Here is a 22,598-nt window from a genome sequence, read left to right as displayed (position 1 = left end):
AAAACAAGCGTCGGTCGTATACAATTTTGATATCTATAAAGACGTTTTCACACATAATTGTGAAAAGCCCCTAATCAAAAGGCAAAATCAAAAACTCAAACACAGAGACCTGTTAAAACTATAAAAGGGTACAATCATTTACAATAACATAAACGATACTTATTTGTTGGCACCAAAAGGTAAAAGGAAAAGTCAAACGGAAAGACACTAATCGAATGACAAAATCAAAAACCTGAAACACGTCAAACAACTTTCATATACTCCTGATATGATACGCTTGTTTTATGACATATGTCATATGAATTTGAACATAAAAGAGTTCAAGCTATTTATAGTGACAAACGGAATAAACAAAACGGACAAAGTGTATCGCGAGCAATCACAAACTCATTTCGATTTCTTTGTTCACTGTTTGAATACTGGTTATGCAGTCTACCTGAGATCACCCCTAGTTTTTGGTGGGGTTCGTGTTGTTTATTCTTTAGTTTTCTATGTTGTGTCATGTGTACTATTGTTTTTCTGTTTGTTTTTTTCATTTTTAGCCATGGCGTTGTCAGTTTGTTTTAGATTTACGAGTTTGACTGTCCCTTTGGTGTCTTTCGTCCCTCTTTCTACATATGTCCATGCATATTCGCGCATTATTATTGAAAACCACCATTATCAACACACTTAGACGGATGATATATAAACTCATCATAAATACCAGGACTGAATTTTAATATTAACACCAGACACACGTTTCGTCTACAAAAGACTCATCAGTGATGCTCGAATCAAAATATATCGAAAAAGACAAATAAAGTACCAAGTTGAAGAGCATTGAGGACCAAACAATTCTAAAAGTTTTGCCAAATACAGCCATTGGTAATCTATTCCTGAGGTAGAAAAGACTTAGTTTTTTTCATTATTTCAAAGTTGTGTTAACAGATAATTTGTTATTATGAACATATCAATGATAACTCAAGTCAACACAGAATTGTTGACTACTAGGCTGGTGATGCCCTCGGGGAATTGAAAAAAAAATAGATTTAAGTGCACATACTATGTGTATCTTTTGTACATGCTAATTACTTGAAATAGTGACATTCAAAGCGCTTTTGTGCATACAAACAACGGGTGTAAATAACAGAACCAAAACCATTTAACTATAGTAGAGTTACATAATAAAAAAAAGGTAACAACTCAACAATTAAATAAGGCAACAGTAGTTTTTCAATGACAAATCTGATAAATTGGTTTCGAAGAACAATCGAAGTAACATACTAAAACTATTTGAATTGCAGTACGACATATGGCGCTTTGACAACGTTACCATATATTTTGCAATATTTCTTGTCATCGAAGAATGTTAAAATGTATTTGCGAAAGTATTAATAAGTTTTTTTATTTAAACAATAAAATTACACAGATAATGTACCGTTAACATTATGCCGATATCAAAGCACTGGTTCAGAGTAGAATGCATTTCTCGAATCTGCCTACCGTGATACAAAGTATATAAAGTGACTGACATACGTTTGCATTTATACGTCAACTGTTGACTTGCAGTGAAAGAATTACTATGACTTTTCGATTCGAAGCAATAAAAGTTCTTATTTTACTTTATTTCATTATTATGATTTTATTTTATTTTTTATTTTATTTTTTATTTTTTTTGTAAAATACCTAAAGATAATTTGTCAATAATGCAATCATTTTTAAATTCTTGACTTTCATTAATCTGGATTTGAACGTTACTGATGGATGTAAATCCAGAATAGTGCTTCATTCGCATACAATTTTTTTTTAAATCTATCATTACGTAATAATAAAAAAAAATATCTTCTTTGACATGTTTGAAAAACAGTAATATATTCCGCCAAGAAGAATCTAAAACACAGTCTGTATCTGAAAATGTGAGCGGAAGGGGGAGGGGGCTATACTAGTTCCTAGCAATCGATTATCCATATTTGTAAGCAATTACACAAGCTATAAGAAAACGGAATCAAAGCGCGAAAGCGCTGTAAAGGCAGTTAATTAAAGGTTGTTTGTATTTCTAGTCCAGTTATATCATTATCTTCCATAGAACAGAGATGTTGTAGTAATTAAGATTTAGAGTTCTCTTGTACCTAGTTCACCTATATCTATAGTCTACTGTTTACAGTATATTTTCTGTACATCGCCATGAAATGCATTTTCAAGACATATAAGAACTTTTCCTTTTTAATATAAATAGACTATTTTTAATTAATGATTATATATGCATATTCAGTGACTTCCATCCTATCACAATGATTAACAAAGATTGACTAGTCTCCGTACTGTGTGTATTGCAAGAACATCAAGTAACATAATTGTAAATGTACATAGTAACATGTCAACTCTTTTGATGACCATACTTTTTCTTAAATTCTAACTCCAAGCAAAATTATTTTTCAGTATTGCTTAACATGATAAAGTAATCTACCGGTATGAATGAACTAGAGGCTCTCAAGAGCCTGTGTCGCTCACCTTGGTCTATGTGCATATTAAAATTCATTCACAATTCTATCTGGACCTGCTGATTTGTTTACTTTAAGGTTTGAAATGACCAGTTTCACTTCAGCAAATGTAATTGGTGCATCAGTTTCCATATTCAATTCAATATTATCTTCTATAATGTTTAGTTCACGTTCCAGTTTATTTACAAAGGATTTATCATATGAGGCTGGTGTACCCTGATCCTGAAAATGTTTTATGATTTTATTTTCATTCATTAAAATTTCAGGAATATCTTCTTCAATATTTGGTTTCTTTTTTATTGCCTTTAGAACATTCCAGTATTCTTTTGGATTATTTTTTAAATTATCTGAAAGTGATTTATAAAGTTTTTGGTGATACATGTATTCAAATTTTTTCTGTTTAATCATTGTTTTTAGTTTTTTACATAATTCAAAATATTTAGATTTTAAACTTTTGTCATTTAAGTAATTCTTGATTTTATTTCCTAAATAGTTTTTTACATAATTCAAAATATTTAGATTTTAAACTTTTGTCATTTAAGTTATTCTTGATTTTATTTCCTAAATAGTTTATTTGTCTTTTTGTTTCATATACTACATTATCTGACCATTCTTGTTTTCTTTTTTTCTTTTTCTTTTTTGTTGGTTTAGACACATTGATGCATATTTTCTATGGGGGTTTTGTCTATAAAATCAAGTTGATTAATTTCTTTTCCTGAAGTTAAGGCTCTGCTTTTGACTCGATGAAAAGAAATATATGTATCAATAAAATCATATACTAAATCATTGAATAATCTACCTATAAAAGTAGCAAATAAACTTTTTGATTCTTTAGTAAAACCAATTATGACCTATAATTCAGAAGTAACATATTTGGATACACATATTTCTCTTCATCGAGCCAAAAGCAGAGCCTTAACTTCAGGAAAAGAAATCAATCAACTTGATTTTATAGACAAAACCCCCATAGAAAATATGCATCTTAAATTTTGTAAATCTACTCTAGGGATAAGAAAAAATGCATCCAACTTAGGAGCAAGAGTTGAATTAGGAAGATTGCCTATAGAATATTTTATTAAAACACAAACCTTTTATATTTAGCTAGACTATATAATAATAATATTAATCCATTGTTAAAGGAAGCTTTTTCTCTAGCACAGTCTCTAGATTTGACAGGAACTTACTCATGGTATACATATGCTAAAAATATTGTTAAAGAGACTAACGTTGACCTTAATATTCTTTCTACTTGTAAGGACATAAAAGATGTAAATAAAATAAAAAACGATATAAAGTTAAAAATGAAAAATAGATATGAATATTTAATTCAAAATAAATTTCAAAACATCGATGATAAAATATATTTCTCTATAAAAAACTTAAAAAAAATTACAAACTAGAATATTATCTAAATACATCTAATTTTCAGATAAGTAGATTAATCACTAAATTTCAAAAATTGTAATTTTTAGTAATGGGAGACAACCCAAAAATCTCAGTTTTACATATGATAACTCTGTTATAGATATCGTTCAAGAATTTAACTATCTTGGGATATATTTTTCACGAAATGGGACATTTAAACACTGTAGAAAACATTTAGCAGAAAAAAGCTACAAAGGCAATGTATGAGGTAATGAAAAAGGGGAGAAAACATGGGTTATCTATTAGTTGTCAATTAGATTTATTTGACAAATTAGTAAAACCGGTCTTACTGTACGGTTGTGAAATTTGGGGGTTTGGTAATAACGACATTTTGGAGAGAGTTCAATTAAAATTCTGTAGGCTTCTTCTGCACCTAAAGTCTTCTACCCCAAATTGCGTAATATATGGTGAACTTGGACGATATCCCATTAATTTAGATATTAAAGTCCGTATGGTATCATTTTGGCTGAAATTAGTATGAGGTAAACCGACTAAATTATCAGCGACCATTTATAAACTACTGTTTAAACTGTTAAATGAAAATGATGTAAAGTTTAAATGGTTAAACCATGTTGAATCTATTTTTAATGAAACAGGATTATCTTTTGTGTGGTTATCTCAAACATGTATTAGTGACATTTGGCTAAAGAATACAATCAGAACATCACTCCAAGATCAGTTTCAACAAACATGGTTTTCAAATGTGCAAGCATGTTCGAAGACATTAAATTATCGAATTTTTAAGGATACTTTTGGGTTTGAGAACTATTTTGATATTTTAGAATTTCGTGATATTTATACTTTATGCAAATTTAGAACCATCAACCATAAATTACCCATTGAGATAGGGAGATGGACAAATATTCAGAGAGATAGACGAAATTGTAACTTATGTAACTCTAAAGATCTTGGAGATGAGTATCATTATATTATGATGTGCACAGAGATGTCAATAAAAAGAAAAGAATGTATTGATAAAAAATATTTAAATCGTCCAAATATAATTATGTTTAAAAAAATTATGAATTTAAATATAAAATCTAAATTGAGAAAGCTGTGTACTTTCATTAGATTTATAAATTCACATGTGTGCCCTCCTGGCTAAATATTATCAGTATAATTGTAAATAGTGTACATATTTTGCTTTGTGTATTCATGTATTTATGTCTGTATTATTGATGTCATGTAGTGCCTGTATACCATTGTAACTGCAAAGGTTTGACAGAATAAAGATATATAAAAAGTAATTTGAACCGAGGGCAGGGGACTCTTAACAACTTGTTTGTTGTTATAAATTTTAATGCTGTTCATATTTTGTATGTTTAATATGTATGTATATATGTTTATTGTGTTTATTGTATTAATATATGTTGGTCACAAACTGTAAAGTTTATATGACAATAAAATATTTGATTTGATTTGATTTGATTTAACAATGGACACAGATCAATTCATGAAAAAATTGTGTTTTGGTATTAGGTATGAATTTGTAGATCTCTCTTCACTGAACATTCTTGTTGCAACAAGTATCTCCATCTATGATTAACGTGGCCCAGTATTTTCAGCTGAATATATTTTTTTTAAATTAACAAAAAATACAAAAATTTATGAAAATTGTTAAAAATTGACTATAAAGGGCAATAACTCCTTAAGTTGTCAACTGACAATTTTTGTCATGAGACTTATTTGTAGATCTTACTTTGCAGAACATTATTCCTGTTTACAGTTTATCTCTATCTTTAATAATATTAAAGATAATAACCAAAATCTGCCAAATTTCCTTCAAATTACTAATTTGGGGGCAGCCTACAACGCGTTGTCAGATTTGTCTGAAAATTCCAGGGCAGATAGATTTTCACCTAAAAGACAATTATATATGTTAGATTAGCTCTAAATGCTTTGGTGTCAGAGTTATAAGCCAAAATCTAAATTTTACCCGTATGTTCTATTTTTAGCCATGGTGGCCATCTTGGTTGGTTGGCCGGGTCAAACCACACATTTTTTTTAAATAAGATACCCCAATGATGATTGTGGCTAAGTTTGGTTAAATTTTGCCCAGTAATTTCAGAGGAGAGGACTTTGTTAAAGTTTATGGATGGCGACACCAAGTGATGAGACAAGCTTACATGACCTTTCAGGTCAGGTGAGCCAAAGAGGAGTTTTTAATCAAGGTAACAATGACATCTGGTGTCCATAATAAATGTCTCATTAGCATTTTAACCACTTCCAATATTTGCTATTAAGACAATAGAAGAAAATTATTCAACGCAAAAACAAAACTTCCTTGTAAATATGTAATTCTCTAAACGGGATGAGTTTTTCTCATTGTTGGAGATTGTATAGTAGTACCTGTAACTGCTTATATCTATTTCTTATTCCCTTTAGTTTGAAAAACTCACTCAATATCATGTATATATATTGTACCACATCTCCTTATTTTTATATGCATTACAATGACATGAACAACTGTAATTCAAATCTATATATAAAAGCAACCACTTTCATTTACGCACCCTAAATGGCAAAATACAAGTTCTAAAATGACACAATATATATTTATTTATATAAAAATAAAATTTAGTATACGACTCTTTAACAGGTATAAAAAAAAGCACAGCTGTGTCATGATTTGTGAAATCTGTGCTGAAAACATAGGCATTGGTGGTGTTTGAGTTAGTAATTCCATCTGTGAAGCGCAACACTAGCTCGTCAGTTGGTGGTGGACAGTTATAAATCTTTTCTGCAGGATGTATGACTTTCCAGGAAAACCAATTTCACAAATCAAAACTTTCCTCCAGGTTTCTCCTACAATATTCATCCAGTTTAGTTCTTTTGGTTTAACAGGACACTGTCCTGATTTTTAATTTTGCAAACCATTCAGTCTTTTGCATCTTACAAATGGTACATGAACATAGAATGGGAATGGCAGTAGACAAGTCTTCTTAAAGTGAATTTATGCCCTGAAAAAAGTTTTATAACATTAGATTTTTTTAAACTGGTGAAAGACTTGAACAACACACATACCTAAATAACTATAATATAGAAGAGAGTATCATTCGTGTCAATGTTTTGTTCGGTATGAGGTCCGTTCGCGCCCAATATACTTTCGCACCCTACACGTTCGCACCCAAGGTCCGTTTGCACTCTACACGTTCGCGCTCAATTTTAATTCAAATTCCAGTTGAATAATTGGAAAATCTTGATTGTTGTTTTTAATTGCTTTGATGTAAATACTGAATGTATGTACAGCTTGGTATGAGTAAAAGATTGAATATTCTAAATGAAAAACACAAAAGATAATTGTTTTTAACAACTTGGTCCCTTTGATCTGAAACAATGAAATAATAAAATATAGCAATACACTATTATATAAACCAAAAAATGATAAAATGTATTCAACGCACAAAAAGAACGTAGTCAGAATCTCACTTCATTTTGAAACAAGTCAATGAAACAAAGTTATAGGCAATACACTAAACAAAAGTTGTTTAAGTGTTATTCAACACAAAATAAAACGTTGACAGAATCCGACTTTAATTTGAAAGGAATATTATATTTTTTAACAATTCACTCTGAAAACATGATTAAGATTTATTCAACACATAAAAAATGCTGTCTCGCTTTATTTTGAGACAATGAAATCAATTATACATTTAATAAAATTGAGAAAGGAAATGGGGAATATGTCAAAGCGACAACCACCCAATCATAGAGTAGACAAAACTTGATTACAAAGTTATTAAACACGAAACCAATTAAAATTGGGCGCGAACATGTAGGGTGCGAACGGACTTTGGGTGCGAACATGTGGGGTGCGAAAGTGAAAGGGGGCGAACATGAGTGGGTGCGAACGTGAATGGGCGCGAAAGGACCCGGATCCGTTTTGTTCCTGTTTACATTGTCATTGATATTTTTCAAGAATGTCTGAGGCATAGCTCATGACTTCCTGTCATTACATCCTAAATTAACATAATTACTACTAAAATAATTATCAGTATAATATATCTCTTGTAGGAAAACCTTATTATTGTACATGTAGCATTCACCAAAAAATGTCAAACAGATGACATTGAATCGTCATCCCCAAAAAAATGACCCCCCTTTTTATTCTAAAGCGATAATTGCGTTTGCAAACAGACTTTAATTTAATTGCATGGCGATTATATAAATAACAGTATATATTTCTTAAAGAAATAGTCGTTTTCGGTAAAAGTGTGCCTTGCAAACAACAGCTGATTGAGATAGACTCTACGATTTCATCGTGACAAAGTCAATCTACTGAGCCATGGCGTTGATCCAACTTTTCCTTCTTATTTAGTCATTTGGATATACATGTCCCCCTCTTTAATGACACTTAGGTGCAAAACAACAAGGACTAGGCATCGTTAACCGAGTGGTTGTTTTGCAGTGCTGTAACGGAAGTTTAGGACGGAACTGACCGGTCTCACTAATAAGAGACAAGAAAAATTTAGCGACAAAGAGCGACAAGAAGAATAATTGAGTGACGAAGCGGCAATAACAAACAAAGGGACAAGCGAATCGCTATTCTCTCACGAGCCATATATTCATTTGGTGTGATAGTGGGAAGCTACACCTATCAAATATGTCCCTATGAAGAAAGGAGAATTTTACTGTTAGAAAGGAAATGATATTGCAAGGTTTTGATTCAATAAATTCTTTAAAAGGAAGTTAGAAAGTTTTTGTTTGGAGGTCCTATTTTATGCGTGTGCATAAAACATATTCTTCATTTCTAATGAAAACTAGACAATCCCTTTCTTCTTTATTAATTTTTCTTATCTATCAATGATATATAAAAAAAGGTTTTATAACCGCCCCTATAAATAAAAATAAAATAAGAGAATAAGTTGTTGCAATGATATTTTTATATTTATGTATCGTCGCTGAATAGTCTTCTGGACGCTTCTTATCGCTGAAATAATTTTATTGTCGCTTCTTATCGCAAAATTAATTTTATTATCGCTTCTTGTCACGCTTCTTGTCTCTAATTAGTGAGACCTAGAATTCAGGAACGATAATTTCATAATTTATATAACTGAGACCGAAATAACTATAACGTCATACGGCTTCACTGCATACATACTTTAAATTGTATAATATGCAATATAATTCATGTTCAGTCGCCTCTTAATTGTAATATCATGTAATATCAACGAGTGAAATGATTTCAAAATATCTTTAGATCGCAAATAGTACTCGAAATTGACCCGACCTCTTTCCACACGGAATTCAAATAATGATAGTTTGTTATCAGGTTGACTGCTTCTAATGCAAAATACACAATAATAAAAATAATTTTAAAACGAACAATACACACTGATCGTTTCTTTATTTCCCAATGTAAATGAAAGAAACAAAAACAATTTCATACCACAAAAAGAAGAGGAGAAATTTAAACATTTCCGGATCTATTTCTTGCCAAAAGACCCCCAGCATGGATTTGCGTAAGGAAAGATGAACCCCATGACTTGAAAGTCAGGCCTTAGAGCACTGCCTTTAAAAATTGAATATTGGGATATTGATATACATGTTTTCTTTCTTATATACAAGTGAAATTGACAGTTGCTGTCCATTTGATGAGTTTTATTAAATGAAGACGCGAACATTGCATGGTGACATGGTCTGGTGTAATGTTCACTGTAAACATGGTAAATGTGTACAATATAACGTTAAGTATGAATGTATTTAAGTTTATAATAGAACACACCCGTGATATCGTGGGTCCGTGACTGAATTAAAGTATATAACTATGCGCACGCCTTATTTTAGTATTTAGTATTGTCATCTGATAAAGTCATGCCGATTATAAGATACATAGTTTTCTCTGCTTTCAAATTTTTCTGTTTGAACCCGTCGAACTGGAACTTGTCAATCATTGGTAATATTAATTATTTGGAAAACAAAAGGTCCTGGAATAGAGTATTTTTTAAACAACAGCATTGTCCTATATTAGTTATAAATAAAGTTGAATTCTTTGATTCGCTGTTTTACGTCATGCCCGCTAACAAATTGAAAACTGTACCTATACGCCTTATTTTTAGTCCAGATTTACAATAGGTAACAAATTGACAATTTAGTAGTGTCAACCCTGTGATGATGACCCGTGTATATAGCATATTTATCCTGAATACACCGTTTGTTGGTGCGCCTGTCAGATGCGGAACGTACAGATAAGGTAATAGGTAACAGGTGAATATACAATTGGTATCGGTATCGGACTCGACCCGGAACTTCTTAATTATTGGCAATATTAATTACGTGGAAAACAAAAGGGCCTGGAGTGGTTTAATTTTTAATCTACACCTTTGTACTATATTAGTTATATATAAAGTTGAATTCTTTGATTCGTCGTTTTTACGTGATGACGGCTGACAAATTGGACCTCGTAATTTTAGTATTAGAGATATCTAAAAACCAAGACTTTATTTTGCCTCCGTCAATTATAGATGTGTACAAGTGCAGACATCTGGTTGTGAAACACATCTTTCTATACATAATATATGCCAGGTATTCATATAAAAATAAACATCAGTACACTTTTATTGGGTTTTTGGTTTGAGATAATCTTAATTTATAGTCCACACACGATAAGCTTTAAACAGACGGACTCTTCTTTTAGATAGCATTCAGAAAATGTATTCTTTACTAATCCGTTGTGGCAATATCAGTATAGCAATGTTTCATAGGGTCAAGCTTTTCTTTTAATATAAAAATAGCGTCCAATCAAAAAGAGATAGATAACGATACCATCCATCCAAGTACAATAAGGTATTACATGCATGTATGTCGGGACATATTGCAATCATATGTGTATGATAACACATTAATATATAATGTTAACTAGATAGCTCAAGGTAAGAGTTTAATTTAAAAACAAACTGTTTTGTCGTAAAATGAAGAAAAAGTTTCTGACAATTGTAATAACGATAGTAAATATTTTTTTTACAGACATTAAATGACACAAGTTATTTACAAGGAAGTTTTTTTAAGTGCAAGTCATTTATCAATTGAAGCGTTCTTTCTTGTATTTATAACAGTTGTTGTCCATTACTTTGATGTGTTCGAGCTTTTAATTTTGCTATTGGATGAGGGACTTTCCATTTTTAAATTTTCTCCTCAGAGTTTAGTATTTTTGTTTTTCTTTCATTTTCAACGACAATGTCTTAACTGTTTTGAGTTTTATGGGAATGATATCAGTAATGATTTACTTATTGTTTAGAAATTTAGAATCTTAACTTAAGAGTCAACCGTTACATTTATGTTTATTGTGATCATTTAACTGGGCTAAAGTGATACTTCATAGTAGATTGATTTAGATATCATAAATCAATACTGTATATGTGTTATCAGACTGATTTTGTTTTATAGAGAAACATTTGCAAACCTTACAACAAATAATAATATAGAAGAGGGGCATAAAGGGGGTATCTGCACGGAAGAACGTGAAATAAAACTGCCATTTCACGATGAACGAATAATCAAAAAAGTCTTACACTTCTATCTATTTTATCGATTTCACAAAACACGACGAATAACGAACCTTTTTCATGGCTGCACGTGAAATAAAATGGCAAAACACGTTGCACGAAAATAACCCTTTACCACCCTCATAAAAATACGAATATGTCCACTTTTATGATTTCTGTATTAACAAAATGAAAGTAAATTAAACACATTTAGATATAACGTCATCGTTTTGTTGTATTTCTCTATGATTATGATCTTACGACTTCTTGTGTTATAATTTTCATGTAAATGTCTTTGATTTCCAAGTATGGAGTTAAAGGGAACTTCATTAACATGATTAAACTGTTTTGAAACATTCTGGTATTAGACGTTACAGAACAATGTTAGGATCAAGTCATGCTACCTAATGTTAAGTATGTCATGTATGTCTATTATTGTTTTTTACCCTTACCAAACAGTGTATTACTATTGATTAGCTAAGAAGACACATATTAACCAATAAGTAACAATTAAAAGAAGTAACAAACAAAAGACAGATTGTAAGTATCAAATGCGAAGTGATCGCTTTTTAAAATTTAATGAACAAGAAAGTGGAAATAAATAAGCGATACGTGGTAACAGGACGTTAAATCATTCGTAAACAAAACTTTCAACTTTTATCTTTTGAGGCTAAATATATGTTTGCCGAGCTGATAACAACGTCTGATATAGTTTTAATAGTACAAACCTTGTTATACTCTGAATCAAAACAAGGGGGTATGTACTATAATTGTCAATGAGACAAATAACTACATAAGACTAAAAGACAAGGAAGTAAAATATTAAAGTTGAATTCTGCGTTATGCTTAGACTTTGTCTAAGTCATAATTCTGCCCACCGTACTTACAAAATGTGACTTTTTCGGCATTTTATTTGAATAAGCAACATTACAGGTAACATAAGTTGGTATGAAATTGCCTATCCTTTTAGATCAATTGAGTCCTTCCCTGATTTCAGTGATTCTCATTCATTAGTGTTTGAGGACTAAATTGTCCTTTGATTTAGTTAAGTCATCATTTCAATTGATATTTTATATTGTGTCTTTTAATTTTGTAAAACTACTGTCTCGGGTTAGGTTGATGTTTGGTGCCTGTTAAAACCCGTGTCATTTTTATACACCCGTTCTAAATGAAGAGCCTGTGTTTAAGTGGTTTTCGTTTTTTTGTAGGGTTCATAGGTGTTTTTGTTTTTGTATAGATATGCCCGTTGGTTTTAATTGTTATACTCTACTTTTTGTAGGGCTAATCTGTGTGAGCCAAGGTATCGTTTTGAAGGCCGTACTGTGGCCTATAATTGTGCACTTGTTGAGACATTGTGACTTGGATGAAACATGGATTTGCGCTCATACCATATAGTCTTATTTATATAATCTACTACTAATAGTTTTTTTCAAACGTTATTACTTTTTATACATATATACAGGTATGGAAGATCATATGCCAAGAGAAATAACTGATGAGGAAATTTGCTACTTACGAATTTTTCATTTACTACTTCGAGTAGCAAATCCCGTTGTAAGGGATACATTCAATACTGAATTCCACTCTACAAAATTAAAAGCTGAATTCAGTCGGAACTATAATGTACTTCTAGATCTTAAAAAGAAACGGGTCATTGACAAACAACAATGGGAACTAATGTTTCCAATCTCAGGTGAGTAAAAGTCCACATACATTTTTATTATACTGTTAATTTCTATTATTTATGGTTTAATTTTGGAATGAAAAAAGATTCCTCTATATATCACAAACCATTCGTTTGAAGTTGATTGTCTGAAACTGCAATTATGTACATGTATGTTCTCAACTTTACTAGTCAAATCAGTAGAGACATCATGCACAAGTTACATTGGTAGGGGCAAGAGTCAACTTTTCTAAATATAAACAAACACAGTCGTTATTACTGTCATTATATAAAATGTTCAGTCTTTATAATGAAATTTTCATAGACGATTCAAATTATATTTACATCAACAATGTTTATTTTCGACAACAAATAACAAAAATATAACTATATGTTTAGTAAAAAAACAACTACATTTCTTGCAGAGACAGTTAGTTCAGAGAAATTTGATATCACACTGATGACTTGTCTTTTAAGACATCTTGCCAAGTTTAATATCCAAGATCGTCTCCCAACATGCAGTGATACGAGTGTAGCGGCAGATTTGTCCCGAATAAAAAAGTACAGAAACAAAGTGGTTCATTGTGAGAAGGGAACCCTCTCTCAACAGGAGTTTAATCAATACTGGGGCGATATCAGTCAGGTGAGTAACTCGTAGTGAAAGTCTTTAAATAGTACGTTTTTTTCAGTAATAAATAGCGAAACTAAATTTTCTTAATTATAACATTTACAATGGGCAGAAGTAAGTTCAGACTTTGCGCAATTTAGGTAATGGTAACAACAAATGACAACCTAACGTTTTCATACAAGATTTAATAATTGACAATGACGTTCAAATCCTCATTAATCTAGCTAGGTTACGTAACGAACAATTATAAAATGTATACTTTCCCATCTTCCTTCTCAATTTTTTTATTAACAGTAAACGAGGACATTTTCGCGGGAATTTTATTCTACCTATCGTCGCGGGAGATTTTAAGGCAAAAATAAATGAGCGCGGTATCTCAAAGGAAACCGAAAACGAAGATGAACACCAATTATAGATATAAGAAGATGTGGTATGTGCCAATGAGACAACTCTGCATCCAAGTCAGGATTTGCAAAAGTAAACCATTATAGGTGAAGTCTTCAACACGGAGTATTGGCTGACGAGGAACAACAACATATAAACAATGACAAATGTAAAACTGTTTAAACGAGACCCAACGGTCTGAACTATATACAAAATAAGAAACGAGAAATGTTTATGAACGTTCCACATCAACAAACGACAACCACTGAACATCAGGTTTTTTACTTAGGAAAGGTGCAAACACATGCAGCGTGTTTACACGTTTCAATAGGAACCAACATTCACTCTTACCTGAAACAATAATGTAAGATCACAACATAGAAAGACACTATAACATATAAATAAAATGGTTTAAATCAAGCGAAAGACATATTAACACAAATAAGCGAATATATAATGAACGAAACAATTTGATATATGACACTATGTAAATACAGAATCAATAAAATAAGGTGGGTAAAATGAACAATTTCAGAAAGTCAACCATACACAGCTACTTTAGTACAAGTAATCTTTACTACAGTTCTAAAGATGCATATCAAATATACATATGCAAAGTTGTATATAAACTGTACATCCTTAAAGCGGTATATATTTACTGTGATGTACAATAGCTGTCGTTTGTTTATGTAACTTAAACTTGTTTCTCGTTTCTTGTTTTTTTATATAGATAAGACCGTTGGATTTCCCGTTTGAATGGCGTTGCACTAGTAATTTTTGGGCTCTTTATAACTTATTGTTCGTTGTAAGCCAAGGCTCTATGTTGAAGGCCGTACATTAGCCTATATAATGGTTTACTTCTACAAACTGTTATTTGGATGGAGAGTTGCCTCATTTGGCACTCACATCACACCTTCCTATATATATGTACATCTCTAAAACTGTAAATAAACTGTGAATTGATATCATATCACACAAGATGCAGTGGTAGAATCTACATGTTTAGATTATGTGATAAAAAAAAACACTCATAAGAGAGAGTAAGTAGAGAGATATGATTTAAATGTTACTAACTTGCGTTTATGTCACTTTTCATAGGCTATTATAAGACTTGGTGGTCCTAAGTATCGGCAACGATGTGATGATTTGAAAAAGAAGGAATTTGATGCAACAGACAAAGATTTGCTAACCGAAATAAAAAGCGTGAGAAGACCAACAATTCCCAAAGGTTTAGAAGGTAAATTTATTTGTAGTCATCTAACCGAGTCATTTATTTTTCTACATTGGCTTGAGGTATAAGGGTGGGTGGAGATCAACATGTTTAACTCCCCCCCCCCCCCCCCCCCGCATTTTTGCGCCTGTCCCAAGTCAGGAGCCTCTGGCCTTGTTAGTCTTGTATTATTTTTAATTTCTTGTGTACAATTTGGAGTTTATTATGGCTTTCATTATCACTGGACTAGTATATATTTGTTTAGGGGCAAGCTGAAGGACTCCTCCGGATGCGGTAATTTCTCGCTGCATTGTAGACCTTTTGAAGACCTTCTGCTAATTTCCTTTGTATATAACATGTGCATTATAAATAATAAGTGTAGCAAATATAGGAAAAAAGACTTGTAAAGGAATCACATAAAAAAGTGGTATTTATATTCACCAATAACAAATGAATAAATGAATTATAAGCTTATACGGTCATTAAAATCTTATCATCATCTCAAAAAACTTAAATTTAAATATTATCATTTGCTACAAGATGATGGTCTGTCTAGAACTGATAGTTCAAACATATTTAACTACTTTCTTAGACATATTCGAACATTGATGATCAAAGGGGTGTTCAGAAATCCTTACCATATAATTGTATCATTTAAAGTACAATTTGATATTAAACCACTTATTTGAACACTCATGTTTTTTTTCGATCTTGCAATAAACCAAACGTCTCTGCTGTTACACAATCATACACAGACACACATACAGTTAATAACTATTACGTAGATTTTGTTAAGTGGGGAAATTGGTTCAAGTATTTTTAAAACATTGATCTATAACAACTTGATTTACATGTATGAGGTACCAAGGATAGACAAAGTAAAATCTTTTAAAATGTATATTTTCAGTAATCACTGAAACGCTATTGGAAGAATGGTCACATAAAGATGAATGTGTTGTAAGAACAAGAGCTATTCAAACACTTATCAAAGCTGTTGACGAAAAAGCAGTGGTAACTATAATAGGCCCTCCAGGTTGTGGGAAATCAACATCGGCGCATCATGTAGCTGTCTATCTAAAAAAATCAAAGGCGTATGAAGTGATACCAGCTAAGAGAGCTAACGATATTGTACAGTATTATAACCCACATTGTAATCAAGTATTTGTGTTTGATGACATTTGTGGAAAGTATACATTAGATAAGCAAAAAGTAGTAGAATGGCGTGATTTAGCTGGACAGATTAACATTCTTACAAAAAATAAGAGCATCAAAGTTTTAGCAACATGTCGTAGCTATATATTTAAAGAACGCCTAATCGCGAATATTGGCATTTTATCTTCTAACTGCGTAGACTTTACATCAGAATATTGTTGTTTATCTGAAAAAGAAAAACTTGATATCGCCAGGGTGTTTTTTGATGAAAATGACATTTTATCATTGCAGAAGTCGAAACAATATACGAATTATGACTTTTTCCCCCTCTTGTGTGAATTCCATTCCAAAAACAGGAAGGGGTCTATTGAAGATTTTTTTTCCTCTCCAATTGAGGCTATAAATACTGAGCTTTCTAGTTTGAACGATGACATTGATCAAACAAATGTTGCAACTTTATTTTTATTTGTTGTTCACAATAACTATATACCAATCACAATCCTCAAATCAAAATCAGATCTCAATCAAATTCTTGAAACAATAGGTATATTTTTCGATAATGCATCTTCTCTCAATGTAACTGCTGTAAAGCAGATATTACAACATCAGCTAAGCTGTTTTACAAAAATATCCAACGATATTTACAGCATAATTCATGATAAGATTTTTGATATTCTAGTTCTGTTTTTCGGTCAAAAATATTTTGAACTTTGTCTTGAAATCGGCCATTCTGAAGTCATACGAGATCGGTTTCAATTTGAGTCGACCGTGGACAATAGCACTATTCATAATAGCACTATTCAGCAACAATCGTGTATGATAAAAGTGCCAATTTCCCTTGAAGAATCATACTTCGATAGACTGTACCAGGATATATCAAAAGGACGTGTCGATGATGTGTTTAATAACATACAGTTGACAAATGTACAGTTTCAAACAAAGTTTGTTCGATACTTTAAAAACAGAAAAGATGTGAGCGATAAAATATTGAGTTTATCCCATACTGAGTCGTCACCTATTCTTATAGCCGCACAGCATGGTCATTTTGCACTTGTAGAAATGTTGATTGAAATGGGTTTAAATGTTAATATTTGTGATGCTGAAGACAGGACTTCACTGTTTTTTGCATTATATGGTGGATACAGGAATATAACCGATCTTTTATTAAAACATCATGCGAATGCAAAAATTTGCGATAAGAAAGAACGGTCTCCTTTATGCATTGCATCGGCAAGGGGTTTTACTGAAATAGTGGCACTGTTTCTAAAAGAAGGTGTTATGCATATGTCTACTATGAATAGTGTATCCCCTCTTTATATTGCTACACTCTTTGGCAAAACCGATATTGTAAAATTATATCTGGAAAATGGGTATGATCCAAATGTCCTAACAAAATATAACCAAACACCGATTTATGCAGCCTGTTATTTCAACCATGTAGACATTGTAAAACTATTATTAAATGTAAACTGCAATACCAATATTTGTACACATAGTTCTGAATCGCCTTTGTTAGCCGCATGTAGGTATGGCAACACATCTGTTGTTGAATTGTTGTTAGTAAATGGGAGTGATCCAGATCTTTGCAATATCAGTGCAGACAGAAGAAGTGAATATTATCTTAAAGGTAACGATGTTACGGAGATAATATTCGATTACTATGATACTCTTAAGCCTGTTCCTGCTTTTTTCAAAAATGTTATGGCAGTAGATTCAAAACTTCTAGTAGACGTTGACCGTTGCGTTCGCAAAAAATATGAGTGTCCGCTTTTTATTGCATCGTACATGGGAAACATTGATATTGTAAAATTGTTACTCGACCATCACTGCAATCCAAATTTGGGTAATAATTTCGACGAATCTCCAATTTTTATTGCTGTTAAACATGGTTACACAGAAATAGTTGAATTATTATTGAAAAATAAGGCTGATCTCAACCTTTGTAATAAAGATTGTGCTAGTCCTTTACATCAAGCAGTATCTAAATGTGCTCAAATTAATCCAAGTTTCTTTACAAACAGTAACGAAAGCGATGCTGTGTCCATTCTACCCCCACAGACTAGATTGAAAACTGTCAAATTATTGTTACAAAATAATGCTGATCCAAATTCATGCGATGTATGTTGCAAAACGCCATTGTTTGCAGCATCAGAAAGGGGCTTTGTAGATATTGTTGAAGCACTTTTATCGTATAATGCAGACCTAAATATATGCAATGACAACTTTGAATCTCCCTTATTCATAGCTTCAAAAAACGGACATTCAGATATGGTGAGGTTACTTTTAAAGTTTAATGCAGACCTTGGCATTTGTAATAACTACTTGGAATCGCCCTTATTCATAGCTTCCAAAAATGGACATTTAGATATTGTTATAGTACTGTTAAAGTCTAAAGCAGAACCTGATTGTTGTGATGTAAATATAATTTCACCATTGTATATTGCTTCCAAAATGTTACAAAGATCATTAGTGCAACGAGTTTGCCAACAGTATTTATTTGAAGACGATATTGAACCAGATTGTTCACAACAGTTCAGCAGTATAGTGAAGGTGCTTTTAAAACATCATGCTGATCCGCTGTGTCTACGATCAGTACACTAAAATGTTTTAGACGTATTTATAGCTGTAGTTCTATCATTGTAAGATTTTACGTTTAACTTCTTGTGACATTTCAGATTTTTATGATTTTATAAATTTGGCAATTTTATTTTCGGTACTCTTGTGCTCTTCTTAAACGTAAATCATGTTTAACAATTGGGTGCTGCTATTGTTTGGCTTGTGGCATAAGAGGAAACATGAAGGGCCTCTTGTATTTCATCTGTTTAGTAGCCTCATTTTTTGCTTTTTCAATGTTTTGTAGTTATAAATGAAAATCACATGAAGACTCAATAACAATTTTATTGATATAAAAGTTCTTATTTTTGAGTTAATGTTTGCCTTATAAAACCAAATGGCTGTTACTTAATTGAAGTCCTGAAGTTTCCATGATAAGTGAAACTTATGTGAGAAGTATATGTTAAAGTCATAAGAAACGAGTGACCGGTGAAAAATAATGTTCTTCCAATTTTTGAACCAATGTATACAAACATCATAGATTTAGTCTGCTGTGCACGAATTTATCATTTTTTTTCGTGTAAATTTCGTATAATCGTCATTTTTTTTTGCAATCGGTCAGTGTTGTTGTGAAAATATGGCAGATACTTAAAGTTCGTGTTTTGAAACCGAAGTTTAACGATTGTCACCTGTATGTGAACAATCGACAAAAAATCAACAAAAAAGCATGGAATTTGAGCACGTGTTTAACATGTAAATTCAGATAATAGTTTATTTTAAGGACATCCATGCGTATTGTGATCACCGGATTTTTACGAGATGGGTCACTTTGAAGTCACTTTGCATACGGAAAATATGTCGGGGGAATTGCTTCCTAGAAGGAAGCAATTAAATTAAAGTAAACTTCTTCTAAATATGAATAAATTAAAGAATGTTCGTCAGAAAAAAGTATATGTACATACATTTTTGTAAGTTGTATAATGAAACTATCTATTGAGTAATAAAAAACATATGCATTATTTTTTTGATTTGAGTTTTTTTATGACTTTAATATAGAAATTTAGAAAAAAAATCTCAACGGATGAGGCATTCAATTGATAGTTATTTTTTTACATGCCATTGTTTTCGTTTTAATCAACATATCAGAAAGGAATATTATGGTGCCAAATTCACTAATATTGCTAGAGTGAAAGCTTTTAAAGGTAACAATTAATACGGCCAACCTGTAAATCATTAAATATACAAATAAAGAATTGATTCACTTATTTAATGAATGTATAGTTTTGTGTGTCATGTTTACATTTGTGTTTATGTGTGTGTCTTACGTTTAAATAATTAGGTACTTATCTTTGTGTTAAATAAAAATTGAATGCATTGTACTTTAGATTGTGGGTTGAACTTAAATTGTACTTTACTTTCAGCGCACAAGAAAATAATGAGATAGGGTATGATTGCTTGTGAAACATGAATCCACAGGTAAAAAAAGGCTATACTTAAACTCATCTTGATACTTGGGTTTACAATTTGACAGACAGACGCTTGTTTCACCTACACATATATATCAGTGACGCTCGAATCACAAAAGTTCGAAGTGGACGAGCATTAAGAACGAAAACTACCTATAGGTTTAGCAAATACAGCTACAGTAATATAGTCATGGGAAAGAAGGTCCTTAGAATTTAGAAAAAACAAAGATTTGTAAATTGTTACTTTATAACTATGACCATTTCAGTGATAATTCATGTCAACACAGAAGTGCTGACTAGACTACTGTGATTGATTGATTCTGGAACAAGAGATCACTTTTAAATTGCAAAAAATTTCAATTCCAGCTATGAAGTTCCCCGTAAACCATTATCAAATGATAACTATATATTATTATAATACGAACAAGAAAACCTTTGGCAAATGTCAATCGATATAGGAAAATGTGGTGTGAGGGCCAATGAGACAACTCTCCATCCAAATAAAAATTTACAAAAGTAAACCAGTATAGGTCAATGTGCGGCCTTGGCTCACACCGAACAACAAGCTATAAAGGACCACAAAACTACTAGTGTAAACCCATTCAAACGGGAAAACCAACGGTCTAATCTATATAAAAAACGAGGAACGAGAAACACGTATAAATTACATGAACAAACGATAACTACTGTACATCAGATTCCTGACTTAGGACAGGTGCAAACATTTGCAGCGGGATTAAACGTTTTAATGTACAAAACCTTCTCCCTTTTTCTGAAACAATAACATAACATCACAACAAAGAAAAACATACAATAAAATATCATTTGGCAGGCTTAACTCCATCAAAAAACGTAAATTATTATACTATTAGTGTATAAATTTGATCTGCGATATCTGAATGTAAATGCACAGATAATAAAATATTATGGATAAATATTCAAGGCCAAAAAGCAAAAACAAACAAGCCCAAACAAAGCCATGATAAGACACCACTGCGAAATATTTAACTCTACGAAAATTATCACATTTGAAAAAAAACCGGTTTTAATACAAATCAAGTAAGTGAAAACAAAGAGATATTCCGAATAATCAAAGCTGGTATATAGACAAGTTCCATATTAATATAAAATAACAAAAAACAATATAAACAGTATCAACAGGTCGAATTAACAAGAAAATACGATTTGAGAGTACTCGCAGTTACTGACAGCTAGTTAAAAGCTAAAAACAATTAATAATAAAAAAAATCATGCATCAGAGACTAAAAAATTAACTAAAACACAAAGCTTTCCGCTTTATAGATAATGTTTTCTCACTGAATAATGTACATTTTAACTTGTTAAAAATTGTCGTATAACTTATCTTAATGTTGGCTCGTGTTCTTGGAAGATATTTGATTGTTCCCGTTTTATTCAATTTTTTAAAATTTAAATATTTTTCTTCCTATAAGGCTGGCGTCATACAATAAAAACTCCTTCGAAAGAAAACAGAGATTAACAGTATTCTTAAACTTCCCTTTCCGCTTTACAGATAATGTTTTCTCACTGAATAATTCATAGTAAGATGATTTTTGGCACGCGTTTATATACACCTTCTTGATATAAAGGATACAACAGAATAAGATAAATATGTCTCATATCTTGCCTTGCATCTCAAAATATTGACAATAAGGTTCGGTTAAAACCAAATCTTTACGCAAAAGAGATGAGCTCATCTTCTGAATCAAGAAACTTTCCGTTTCTATGTAGCAATATTCCAGCAACGCCTGCATAACGAACAAATATCTTCTTGATATTCCAAGGCTTGTATTTCCTGTCATGATTTCTGTAGATGATTGCTGCGCACAAGGGAGTTATTAAACCAAGAGTTCCAAGTGATTAAGTTGGAATCATCCCTTCGTGATTTGTACCGACGTCATGACGAGTTTATTGACCGTTACGGAATATCTGTTGCACATATGACAACGTATGTTTCCCTTGTCGTTACTACCATCCCGTCCCTTTTCCCCGAATGAGACAGACCAAGTTAGACCTTTCACCGTGTTTGTACTTGTATGAACAACACGACGAGTTTTACATGTGTAGCAGGATCTGTATACCTATGATTAGAATCTGAGATAATCCTCAATCAATTGTGGTGTGTTTATTGGTTT

General features: G+C 31.7%; 1 protein-coding gene across 1 annotated transcript; it reads left to right on the top strand.

Annotated features, from left to right (window-relative positions):
• The first annotated feature begins 10,686 nt into the window (after positions 1-10,686).
• LOC134727437 (uncharacterized) lies at positions 10,687-19,027 on the top strand. The gene is made up of 5 exons (XM_063591819.1): positions 10,687-10,777; positions 12,852-13,082; positions 13,478-13,695; positions 15,163-15,301; positions 16,182-19,027. The coding sequence occupies exons 2-5, from the start codon at positions 12,854-12,856 to the stop codon at positions 19,025-19,027; spliced, it is 3,432 nt and encodes a 1,143-aa protein (XP_063447889.1). The 5' UTR covers positions 10,687-10,777; positions 12,852-12,853.
• Positions 19,028-22,598: the final 3,571 nt, after the last annotated feature.

Source organism: Mytilus trossulus, chromosome 8 (genome assembly GCF_036588685.1).
Source record: "Mytilus trossulus isolate FHL-02 chromosome 8, PNRI_Mtr1.1.1.hap1, whole genome shotgun sequence".
Taxonomy (NCBI): Eukaryota; Metazoa; Mollusca; class Bivalvia; order Mytilida; family Mytilidae; genus Mytilus; species Mytilus trossulus.
The sequence above is the reverse complement of the archived record's forward strand: the minus strand, read 5'-3'. Positions and strand labels throughout refer to the sequence as shown.